At 41.5% G+C, this 13,757-nt stretch overlaps 1 protein-coding gene across 1 annotated transcript in view; it reads left to right on the forward strand.

Moving 5' to 3' along the window:
* The window catches only part of LOC128714760 (uncharacterized), a 29,801-nt gene that overhangs the window by 11,487 nt on the left and 4,557 nt on the right, over positions 1-13,757 (forward strand). The window contains exon 2 of the mRNA XM_053809641.1: positions 12,421-12,727. Coding sequence (XP_053665616.1) covers positions 12,421-12,727 — 307 coding nt within the window. The remainder of the gene's footprint in view (positions 1-12,420; positions 12,728-13,757) is intronic.

Below are 13,757 nucleotides of genomic sequence, written 5' to 3' on the forward strand. Positions count from 1 at the left end.
CACATTCCATCAGATGATTAAAAAGAGCAATATGCAAAATAAAACTGTTGATGCTTCGTTGAAAATTAAAAAAAAAATCTAGTTTTTTCTACCTTTGACTATCGTTTAGCACCGTTCAACCGTAAACAACTTGTTGCAAACGTAATACTCCGAACAAAACGCTGCAGAGCTTGAAATAAACGTTCAACGCTGAGTCAAACATGACAGCGTTTTTCGTTATCTATTCCCACGACCACGGGCAATTGGAATGGCTGTTTCATTTTGTCGAACGCACGCCGCCAAGAGCGCTAAAGCCTTTTTGTACCATTGCAAAATGGATACATTCGATGCGTGAACCAACGTTAAACGGCATCCTTCCCAACGCATTCAATTGATCAACCGTAAGGCTGTGAGCTCAGTGTCATGATCGAATAATATTTATCCGCACACGCCATGCTTGCCGGGCCACGCGAGACCTGTCGATGCATCATCACACATTTGGATGAAAATCAATGTTAACATTATTATTCCATTATTCTGGTTCGATAGATTTCCATAAAAGCGTCGATAGAGCTCGAGCGCGCAGTGTGGACAGTGTGCCAGTTGGAATATCGATGCTTCCATGGGCGTGCGGGCAACATTGAAGGGTTCGGGTGATAGATTATTTCTTCCACACACGCTGTTATGATTTCTGCGTGCCTTTCTGTTAAGCGACGGAAAAACGGGTGTTATTGAACGTTGAAAAGTTGCTGTTTTGTTATTCTACCTGCAGTTTCAAAAACAAACACATGTAAATGGACCAGGGGTCCGATCACCAAAAATATGCTACGCAAATTTCGCTACACTGTTTTCCGGACGGTGGAATAGCAAATCTCCTTTTTCTAGGGTGCATATTCCAGAGGACTTGCATCGGCTTTGGAAGCAAACCCTGACACGAACATATTTCTATGTCAACCGTAGTGATACAGTTGTGCAAGGATCAATAAATTTGGAAGACCGACCGTAGCATTCCGGCGATGTCACTCTTCGATCGAGAGTGACCTGATTTCGGGGCCTAAATTCAACATCGGCCCACCGGGGACCTTCCACCTTCCACCGGGAGGGTTTTCCTAATTTAGTGTAGATGTTATCGCAATTATAATAGATTGACAGCTTAATCTACCTGCGCCGCCCGTCCGGTACGGGAGCAGGGCGGGAGCACAAATAATGGGAACACTTCCCACACGGCAAAGGCAATACTTCTGCGTGTATGTGCCGGACTTTCGAGATCGATGATTCGCTTACGGTTTCGATAGTTTGTCGGCTATACGATAATTATCTGTTTGTACAAATGACTCGAAAATGATTGAATAGTGAGCGGGAGTGTCTAATTGGTGTCCCTCTGGTGTCCTGTGCCGAGCGCATTGTGACGGGTAAACGATTGTATTGATTAGCCGTGGCACCGGTACGAGGACATTTCATTTGATATTGGACAGCAGAGCAGTGTATCAACGGTACAATTAATGTTGAGTTATGGTGCCCGCTTCACAAATCAGTGATACACTCTGGCCATGGTGTCGCCACAGAACGGTCGAGTAGGGTAATGGAAGCCGAGAGATTGGAATACCGCGGGGACAATTGTGCATCTAGCCTATTAAATTTTAATCCGTTACACTGCACAAGGAAAATAAACTATGATATTTGTCCGAAACGGACAGTGCGTTAATTGACGATAAATGGTGCATGTGCAACAACACACGCGTTATGAGCTGTTAGAAAATGGTATTAGGCCAAAAACAATCAATTTGATTAACTTGCTTAAACTCTTTTGTTTTTAAGCAATTTCTAACATTAAATAAGAAATTTAAATTAAAACTCTGAAAAAAAAGCAATTTGATTACAGAGCTTAAAGCGCATACAGTAAAAACTATTTATTTGAAATATAGTCCGTAACATAATTATATTTTTTTAAATGATGGGCTGCAATGGTTGATGTATTTGGTAGATGTTGTATGTCCGGTTCTACAGGACAGGATCGAAACAAAAACCCGTTAGCACCGTTCCCGGTAACATAGATTTACTATATTTACTACATGATTGTCTTAATTCAGTTTCTATGCCACGTGTATTAACGATTTGCTTTAGAATAGGTATAAATTGTGAAAACCTAAATTGAATCTTAAATAAAGCATTCCCTATGTAACGGACCGTAATAATAATATAAAATGTTACTAATTCTCAGTAATCAACACTTCCCCAAGTAGAGATAAATTAATCTGGTGGAAACAAACAGAAAAAAAATCCAATTTAGCTGTTTTTGCACTGAAAATCCTCTGGGAAAATAGTGGCAAAAACTGAAGTCTGCCAATCAAACCATGAATGGAAATCAGTACCTTCGCTAACAAGCTCTTCCGGCGGTCAATACATTGCTGGTCGAGCAACAAATCGCAAATGGGACGATAAATGTCTACAATTCATTACCGGGGGGTTAACGGGACTTAAACAGTGTCTGGCCTGCTCCTGATCTACGAGTTTGGGTCGTTTCGATTTGCCCAACTTCCCACAAACATCGCTGCCCGCTTTAGTACAGATTTCGGTGTCGTGGAGCCTAGATCAAGCATCATTGGTGGTAGGTAGTAACAGTAGAAAGCAAAAAAAAGTACAAGAAGAAATAAATAAAACCAAAAATACAACCCCGAAAGGAAATGCCCGGGATCATCAGGGAACCGAATAAGTAGGTCAAAATGTTTATTCAACAATAATTTGATGCTAATGATTTCGCGGCTGACTCGCCGGGTGTGTAAGAGTGTAAGTGCACATGAAGTGGAAAGAGAACGCGATTGCACAACAATTCCCTAACTGTGAATTTCCCTCTGTTAAGCCCTCCGTGACTCACACATTCAGTCAGAGTTCTACGGCTGTGCCGTTGCATTGCATGCCTTTGGATCGTATTATTTTTTCTTGCGCACAGGCAGCCCGTTGCGAAAATAAAAGCGTTCCCTTCGGCCGTCCACGGGAGCGTAAAGTTTCGCATTCTTTGCCATCTTTCGCTAACGTAGACTTCTTTTGCAATGTGATGATGGTTGGAACCACCTACCGGAGCCCTTTAAACATGCTACTCAATACTAACGGGCACGGCACGGTAAAACGGGAATGGTACCGAAATATAGAACATTGTTGAGCTCCAAACCGCTTCTTGGGTTTTATTTTACCAAAATCGGGCAAAAAGTATTGCATTTAATTTTTAATCTTATTACAAACGCCTAACCCGACGGTGATGGGTATAGCTTAATTTTTTTTTCTTACCTAAGCGACCCAAACGAAAGCACACCATCCGCAACGGAAAAGCTCACAGTGACCGTCCGCGTGGAAAGTGACCACAAAATTGAGCGTGAATCAGAAATTGGATCGCATTATTATTATGAACCGCCTTTGTGTACCCTGGTTCGGATCAGGTGGTGGGTGCTAATTTGGCCGTGACTCGAATAGCGTGATGGTGCCCATTGCATTGCGACTCCCAGGCAGCATGAAAATGGTGGCGTTCTTCACTTTTCCGTGGAACGTTCGGCGGCGAACATCAAGCACAATCGCACCGTGTTGACCGCATTATGGACAGTTATCGAAATTATAATTAGACAGTCGAATCTTCCGTCCGGGTAATTTTATTACGGCGCTTAATAAACGGGGGTCTTCTCGGAACCGTGCGGGAAAGAATTGACGAAAGAAATGGTACATGGAAAGTTTCAAAAAACACTTGGTAATAATTGGTTCTTTGTAGTTCGAAGTGCGTGTGGGCTGATCATGGATGAAAGTTTTCTCTTATGGTTGATTCTCATAATCACATTTATTTTTCATATCACTGACAATTTAGTCTGATAATGACGTTAAGCGATTTGACGGCGTGATGGTTGAGGATTGAAAAGCTATTCTGGTGAATTACGGCAATAAAGAACGAAGAACTTAATGTTTCCTTCTGGGTAATAGTTGAATGACGTATTAGGAAAACGAATCTTACTCTTTTCCTACCAACCTTTTCCCCACCCATGAGCAGCGTTGATGACATTCCATTGTTTAGTTTCATTCTGAGTCATTAATCAAAAGGAAAATTGTCACCGGTTGCTATTGTCAAAACGATACGGGACACCGAGAATAGGGACCGAGCGAGTGCGCAACATAGTTGAACCTCATCGTTCACGGTTGATTGTGATTGTCTCTCGCTCGACATTTGTCGCTAATGTTCATTGTCTGCGTAACATAAATATTCGTGTGAACTCATAATGGCAAAAAGGGTCTCGCCGGTTAAACGCGACGCGTTGCCCATCTCGTGGCAGCGTGCCACGCTGTGGTTACGCTCTAATTTTTATTCCTTCCCATAAAAACCCTTGTAGCATTGTAGCTTTTGAGCTTCGCGGGACCTTTTTATTGTTTCTTCAGGTCTATCCCCATTGCCGCTTCCGCACCGACCCAAAGTTCCAGCGTCGTTTTTGTACCGCTACACCGGATCGTCAAGAGAGCAATATTAAAATGCGTTTGAAATAGGTCGGCACTTCGAGGCGCTTTGGCACCTGTGCAACCTTTCGCTTCCCTCATTACCATAACGGGGAACGGGTTTGTGCCGTGGCTGTCGGGAAGTTGAGTGAAGAGAGTGAGAGAGAAAGAGAAAGAGAAAAAGGGTCTCGTCAGCTCACCATCATTCAGGTGCCTCAACCCAGCATCAGGGCACAGGCAGAAGCAGCAATCGTTTTGATTCCTTTCCGCAAACTTCCCGGTCTCATTAGCATCGATAAAAAGATGAAACATCCCGTGTGCATCAAGCGCTCTGCGCGGGCCCAAGTGTACTTACGGGTCAATTCCCGGGTCCCGTACGGGTTGAGTTTCCCGTTGATAGGACAGGTATGAAAAAGACCACCCCTAACCTTGATGCCCCCCTTCCTACCAACAGTGCAAACAATGTTTTAGCGTTTTTGTTTTTATCATTCTCTGCATTTTTTGTGTGTGTTTACGATGAAATAATTATCCACAAGAACAACGAATTAGATGGGTCCCACCGTATCCATTTGGATGGCATGGACGGAAAAAAAAGATTCGTTCTGATGGGTTGAGGGTGCCTCTAAAGGATGAATTTTCACATCTCCGGGTCCATTTATGGTCGTGTTGATGGAATTATGGAAATGAACAACGATTGCCATTTGTTCGCCCGTTCGTTAACGGTTGCTCTAATCATATGCTTCTAGAAGCATGGTTGTGATTTTGAATCGTTACGGCGTAATTTTTAAATTAGATTTCTCGAATGAGTACAGTAAATAAATGTTTATGGCAAAGCAATATATTTTTATAGCAGGGGTCATTCTACTGGACAAATTTTCAACCATGGTCTATAATGAATAGTTTCATGAGAGTGAAAACTAACCAAGCCATACAATGTTTACTGAATTTTTATTATGTGATTCGTGTTTCATTAACACATGTTTTCTTTTCTGAAATAGAATAGTTCATTTCAACTTATTTCTAAACCACTGGTTCAATGCAACTTAATTGCTGACCACCGTTTCAAAAGACAAAGTAAGAACAGTGGCAAATTTTGAAGATCTCCCCAATCAGTATCGCATGAACAGTTTTTGCTTCCATCTGCTTGGCTAAACACGTTTGCTTCAACGTAAATGTACTTTACTTTCTTTTGCTCACGCGGTACCCGGAACGCAACGTTCAGCTGCTTAGTGGCTCTCAGTCGGAAGGAAAATGAATTCTGACAGATAGAAATTAATGCTACTTTAGGCCCCCACTTTTACCGCTAACTTTTAATCTATAAATAAGCCCACCCTCAACGCCCCTCTGCCCCCACCCAAACCACGACAAACGGTTATGAATCCGAATCCGAACAGCGCCAATCTTTTGCGAGTGTCCAAGCGGGCCGGTAAAATTTACGGAAGTGAACCGACACCGAGAAGTGGTTCTGCCGACGGTACGTAGTTGCTGGTGGCAGAAAAATTCAATTAAACTTTTCAAACTTGTAAGAATTTATATTGTCTGAAAGCTAGAGTGGGTAGCGGGTTCGGTTTGCCTTATCTCGTTACCGCTGGTGATAACGGTGGTCAAGATCATGCAAGGTATTTACGGTACGGTAGGGTGCGCAACATGTTGGGAATTGAAAATTAGTACTCTTTTTAGACGCTTCCGTTGCTTTGTAAACGCGGGAATGGAGTTTGTTTGAAAAATCGGAGGTAGAATAATGTCTCGAAATTGAATCCGAAAACGGGAGCGGCTAAAGATATGCACGTTTTCTTAACGTTCATTAAACGTTATACGACGTTTACTTATAAGAAAAATGCCAACATTTTATGAACTAAGAGTTATCAATTGGCATTTTCATTTATATTTTTAAATGACAGGTACCATATTTGACTGTTTTATTCTTATTTCCATATCAGTTTTAGGAATGTTTCTTATTTTAATTTACCATTAGAGTTAAAAATGCCATCGGTATTTCTCATTGCAAACTTTTTAAATAGTGTGGTGGTAGTTTTCCTAAACAAAGTAAGAAACAAGACTTTGTTAGTAAAATTATTATGTTATCAATTATTGCAAAGTCTTTAGTTTTCAAGGTTTTCATATAATTTTTAGTTGCATGTTTCTGATAAAATTTAGTTTCAGGTTGCTTTGATCAGTTACTTCTGGTGCCGAGAAGCGTTCTACATACTGCCGTCAAGTAGCATCCGACCATTCTTTATTTATTTCTACAGAATATGTCAGTCAAAAGACATCAACCCCTTTTGTATCGATGATAAAGCTCAGAACCTCCTGTTTTAAAAGGCATCGGCTAAGGTCTGAGCCGGATTTGTAATTCAATAAATTATGACAATCCCCTTTGTGATTTACTTTGTCTGCCATCGAAGTAAAGCACATGATACATACACGTAAAGAATACAATGTAATATCGAAAGAGTTTTCATCTCACTTTTATGTTTTTCATGCATTTTTGTTGCAATCTTACCGCTTATCCAAAAAGCAAAGTTAATTTTGTTGCAGTAAACGCATGAAACCCTCCGACGCATCAAAACAAAGTAAAATACATAAATCCAGCGATGGATTGGCATAAAGAATGTGTATCGCGCTTTATTCCCTAGCGCATAGAGCTGTTCCGCATGTCTTGTTTATCAGGTTTGCTATTTGCAAAAACGCTCTATGTGTGTGTGTGGTCTGCCGAGGGAAGCGACAAAAAAATGGAACCCGCGACTTTCAACAGTAAAAAGTAAAACGAACCATTATCCAATGAACCATCCACGGTGTCCCGGTGCGAATGGGAACGGTCTTTTACGGTTCACGCACCGAAGTACACCGAAATCACCCGCAATCGAAACGTTTCCATAATGATGTCGTACCGTTGGCCAATTGCCAGAGCAAAATCGTGTCCACGAATTCCGGGCACTGGTCAATATTTCACTCCGCTGCCCAGTCCAACCTGTGCCCGGCCACAGATCGACACCGCGGCGGTTATCCGGTACGTGCGCCTGTTTTTGGTCGAGCGCATTACGGCTTATGTAGGGGTGGTTTTGGTTGATTTTTTGTTGTGTCTGTTCCTTCTCCCTATCCGGGGCACCACTTGTCTGCTGCGATGGTTCATCTACAGGCGAAACATCGAACGCTTCTCAAATTGTTGGCTCTTGCCGTACATCTCGTCGCCGCACAACAAGCCAAACTCTTCGGGGAGCTATTTTCGTATTCGAGTCATGCGCGACGAATGATTGCAGCATTATATTCAATAAAGCATTTTACTGTTGAATTTTTTAATCGTTCTCGAGGGTGATTTTTCCTTTTATTTTATTGAAATAAAAGGAATAAAATATGGCCTTCCATTGGCAAGATACCGGTGACGTAGCGCTGGAGAAAAATTGGGGCCCAATAAAAAAAACAATCGAACGAAGGGGCGAAACATTTTTTTGCCCGACATACAGCACGGTACAAATGGTTTGCAAATGGTAAAATGTTATTAGCAGTATTAACATAAACTTTTTTTACTAATTCAAAATAAAGTTAAGCAATTCCAGTTGAGTTTTGTTTGTAGAAAAACGGTTGAATTTTCTAACATTCCAAAATTTAATCTGTAATGTTTGTTATAAACTTAGAACTAAAAATTGATTTTTGATTTAAAAATAATATCCATCCTTTTATGCATGAACTTAATCAAACGCGTGCGTGGCAAATGTGCTTTATGTTTGGGATTAAGTGTAATTTATCGTGCACATACACCAGCTCGGTACTGCAACCGCATTTGAGCAGAATGGTGTGTACGGCGCTCGAATGCTGCGAATGATGAAAAACGAACATCCTGATAGGAGGGAAAACAACTGACTCTGCAGACCCCAGCCAAGTCCCCAGTGTGAATGAAGAGATTGAACGGGGTATAGTGCCGGGAAAAACGTCATATACGCAACACGGGTGGAGAAATATGCACATTCGCACGTATTTATCTTCGATCGGCCAATGCCGAACGGACAGGTCAAACAAGTGTGCATCATTTGGTCAGAGTATAACGGGCAGAGTAAGTTCGCACAACTGGGTCGGCTATGCAGGTGTAGTTAGGGACACAAATGACCCCAGCACAGGGATGGCATGAAAGGTTATCACCTGCTGTTGCCCGTGGCAATGGCGTGGCAGAAGACCCCGCGTGGATCTCTTTATTGATTTAGGCAGATTGGGCGAAGGATGCGAATGTGGCAGACAGTTGTGAAATCATTCTTCAATTCGTGGGGATCGGATTTGATTTTTTGAAAGCAAAACTACATACGCCCTGCGCCCTTTGTGTGAAAATGTTAGAACTAAACCATTTTTTACCTTTTTTAATTAATGGAGTATAGCGAACGGTGTATTTGATAACAACTGCTATCGTTGCAAATGGGTTCGCTTGCTGTGACGCATAGGATCTGTTTACTGTTTTGGTTACGACTGCATGAATACCGTTGGACAGGACCGGGGTTTCCCGTAAACCTTTGCCAAACAGACTATATCCATAAAATCGAACATAAACGGGTCTAGGCCTGCAAGGCTGTTGTTTGGTTGCTCCATTTGTACGATCGCATTATCGCACGACTAATGTGTTTACTGCAACTTATGTCCCTGGGGCCAATATCAGTGATTCGTTCGGTACCACCGATATGCCCGCAGTGTTGAAACACAGCATGCACCGAAATTGTTGCGTTGAAACTTCGAAAATGCTAAAAGCGATTGTTCTGGTTTGGTAAAAAAAGCTGCACTGTACACAACATTTGTTTATTTTAGTGCGTTTGATAATGGTTAAAATGTACCTATTGTTAGAGGTTCCCACGCCTAATTGTATCAAGAGCCCGGATGTGGTTTAAAAATAATTAAATACTACTTTTCAAATTACATTCAAGTGAATTTAACGACTCTTAATACCTGAATGAAACAATTTATTTGATGTTAGATAAATTTAATATTAGATAAGAAAACATTTTTAAACATATTTTCTTAAAAATGAAACAATTAGGAATGGTTTGAGGTAATAAAATTATGCATAGTATAAAAAACTTTACTTGGAGTAAGTAAATGATTTTTTGTGTCTTTTATTTTTATGTTTTATGTGAGGTTGTGGGAATACGAGATCAACATTTTGCATGAAATTCGGTGAAAAACTAAAGAGAATCGATGTTATTCAATCTTCTCTAGATAATTATTTCTCATCATTCTAGAAGATTTGAAATGTGAGGATAAAAGATAATTATCGCTTTTATACAACTGCTAGCTTTCTGGAAGTTTGCTGAGTTTGCGACGAGTTACTATAGACGACCACATGCCGTCGCGATGGGACACAACATCTCTGCTGCAAGTCTGATCTGGCCGTTTCTGGTCATAGATAGCATCATAAGGACTAAATCTAAGTCCTAATGACGGACTAATTATGTGCATGGATACGTCAAAGCTATTTATAGGTAACTCTTTTTTTAATTCCGCCAAATACACAGCATCTTTCGTGCGGTTTGTCTTGACCTGTCATAGGTGATTTGGTTTGTCGACATTTGCTATCAATATTTACATTGTATTTATTTTTTCTCTAATATAATATTTGTAGTGTTGATTTAAATAAGAATTTTTAAACTATTGAAGTACAAAGCGATATCATTCAAGAATATTAACTTAATGCTCTTAATCTTTAAACGCGTTACTAATACAGCATTTCTTTTCATTAATGCAATATTTTGATGAAGAACATTTTTTAAACATCTTAAATGGAATTAAGTTTCGTTCTAACTTTCGAATCTCAACAGAAAATGTTCAAAGGACATAACATTGCAGTGTACCTGGTTCTCACAAATGTCAAGATTTTTTTGTGCTCCATTCCCTCGGTAGCAGCAACATGTTCTTCGAATCATTCCACAACCAAACGTTGAATACCAGGCCGCAGGGGCTCGATTCGATCCACGCGTAGGAAAATAGATTGCATTTGCACTTTTGCACCGCACTTACTACCGCTCGCGTCCGGTCGCGTTGCCATAATTTGGGTTAGACGATTCGATTCGTTGTCGCCCTGCGGGCCAGGAGATGTTGTCCATTTTTTGTATGGTTGTTGTCGTTGTGGTTGTTGCTGCTCTTTCGATAAACCCTTATCGATCCCCCGGTCCGTTGTGGTACTTCATCAATCTAATAGAAAAGCTATTGCCTAAATTGCAGCCACCGTCAGTATCATTGGCGCAACCACCTCATTCAGAAAAAAAAATACATCGCCCACTTCCAGCGAACGATTTTTTTCACCGGTTCGTGATGGACATTTCTCATGTGCTGTGGGGCGGCGTACTGCAACGAGTGTCTGTCTTCTGGTTGAATGTTTGGTATAGAATTTCAATCATGGCCATTTGCCGGCTCTACACGGCCTGAGCTACCAAGTACGGCACAAACCTACACAGTCACTTCCCCACCGGTGACTAGCGATACTGCGCTGTGGATGGCATGTTATGGAAATGCATGCACATTCTACTGGTCGCATCTTCTGCCATTTCGTCCCTTGATTGAACGCTTCCGAAGTGTTCGCTGTCAGCCCTGAAGGAAAATCACACGCGAACGAGTCGATGCCATTGCTACCACTGGCTTCGTTTGGCATTTAGGTGAGCTTTTTTCCCCCCCTACCATCTGTTGCCTTCTCCAACCATCCTATCCCTTTTAGCCCCAATGCGAACAGCGAACAAATAAACCACCGATCGGTATTTATGGTGCCAAGGCGGCTGCACATCCTACGAAATAGAAAAACATCACTTACATAAAACACATTCCACACTCACATCCATACGGTACGCAAACACTTCGATCGTTCAAGTCGAACATTTACCGAATGGCATCCATTTTCGCATGTGCTCGGTGAATGTTCATTTCGTGTTGGGGTGTTTCTGTTTCCTCTCCACCTATCTGCTACCCCAGGAGGAAGAGTAGTGGAAATAAAATGAGGAGGAAAAAAATCACACCGGGCACAGTTTGCTGACGGTGGCAGTGGTCGGTGAGGTAAACCGCAATGCTCTCGTAATTGATGGGATTTATTTGATCCCTCAACGGATTACCCAACGTCGGTATTCTTCGATTTCCTGTCGGCCTGATGATCCGATGAGTTCGAAACGAAACGTAGGAAACGAGAGCACAACTATTCCTATTCGATGTTGGATGCTTGGTTTTTTGATTTGTGCTTTTATGCCTCGTTCGTGCTGGGTTGGGGAGGAAACTGCTGTCGGGAGTGGAAAAGGTTGGTAGTGTTAATGTGTACAAGTGTTAAGTGCATCATAGTACCTTGTCCTATGCTGATCGCTTATGAGCTCATCTCGCTACACTCTCCGTCGGGGGGTGTTTGCCACCGTGGAGTGAAACATCGAATACGCTGTAGAAGAATGGATAACGTTTCATACTTGGTACGAGTTATAGAAAATAATACAATGAGGAAAAGATTTCGATGCGATCGGTTATAAACCACTGTTTATTGAGTAAAGCTTGCATCTTTCTGAGTGGATTAAGGAAAAATGCTTGATACATACCCGTGTTTATAACGAGCATTGCCTTGTTATAGTATCTTTGCCGGAAATCTAAAACATTGGAAACCATTCACTGCTTCATTTGTGCATGATCCAGATATTCGAAACTTCTTTTAGCAACTTCATCCGGTTCCTGGCCGCAATATCAATTCGTGCAACAAGAGAGATTTTAATAATTTTGAATATTTGGAATTGTCAGTTTAATTTTACTTGAGTAAACAACTAATATTTTAATTGAGAACATTTACAACTGGTTTCGCATTATTATAATCGTTTACGCAATATACTTGCATTTATACGATAATAAATACGATAATCCTGCACCAGTTCATACTTACCATTCCGAATCGTCTAAATCATGGAAATCTTTATAAAATTGGAATTTTAGTTTAAAAATACTTATTATTTAATACTGTTTTATTTTCCTATTTTACAGGCAAATGAATATGCATCCTATCAGAACACGCTTGGACGCCGATCGACGCTGGTTGGACCGTACACCCATATGAGCAAATACTCATACCCCACAGATGTGAGCCTCAGCAGCCACTACGGATACACGTCGTGGGGTCTATGGCGAGACAGTCGCAACCTGTCATCCTCACTATACGCGAAAAAGCAGAAGAACATCAAATCATTCTCCATCTTGCTAATGTCTGCCGCGTTCATTGTCGTGCTTGCCGTGCTTTGTGTGGCTGGTTTGGCATTCTACTTCAGCACGTTCAAGGCGGATTTAAGTGAAAGTAAGTTGTCCAAAGTAGCTTTGGTATAGAAAATATGTTTGTTAAAGTATGTCACTAAGAAATAACATAAAGGTGGAATGGAAAAATGTTAAACAATATTTAAGTAAAGTTCCACTCCGGAAATTCCCCACAAATATCTAACCGCTGTGGGAAACAGGCGCTATTTCTATTTACCAACGTCATCCAACCGTCGCCTTGGCAACGTGTTTAGCACTTTGGTAGCGCATACAAAAAAATGCGCTAAAATAATGGATGACATTAGCTCTGGCCGTTGACAACCAAACCGTGAAACACCTGGCGTCTCCATCGTTGTCCTCTTGACATGATTTCTAGCCTTTTGCCAAAACACCTTCGCAAGGTACGATGCTTGAACTGCAACAACGTACGCAACCAAGCACATACCTCGTCCCATTCATGTATGTGCACGGTTGAACAAGTTGCAACTACTCACGGCATTCATTATGTCATCCTGGACTTGATGCATCAACTGATTTAATACCACTCCTTTCCTGGCAGCGAAAAGATAGCCAACCCATCCATGAACACACAAGTGTGTATACTTCACCACCCGGACCTGTATGTGTATGTGTGTGTTTGTGTACTTTTTGCCCGGTTTATCTATGCTTGTCTAGCATCATCATCATCAGCATCATCGCGGCTATGAAGCTCATATCCTTCCTCCTCCGTCCGAAAAAAGGTCTCTTTGTTGTGGATTTAATGATAGTCCTGTTGTGAACAAATGGTCAGGGTTTTTTTTTGGGGGAACAACCCACACTCGAAACACTACCAGTCTATCGAGTGACCATATCGGAATGCCCTTTTTTTGCGCATCGTTGCAACATACAGGGGATGAACCGCCCGTTCACTACGACCATAATTCAACAGTTTTCCATCGACCGCGTTGGTTCGGGTCACCAAAAACAAACTTTGCACTGGAGCTTAATTAAAGTCAGCTGATCAATAGATGAGCCGTTTTTGTGCCTCGCTTTCGGTGCCGCTGTTGCTCATCTTCCAACGCTGTCAAAGGTTA

Source organism: Anopheles marshallii, chromosome 3 (assembly GCF_943734725.1).
Source record: "Anopheles marshallii chromosome 3, idAnoMarsDA_429_01, whole genome shotgun sequence".
In the NCBI taxonomy this organism is placed as follows: Eukaryota; Metazoa; Arthropoda; class Insecta; order Diptera; family Culicidae; genus Anopheles; species Anopheles marshallii.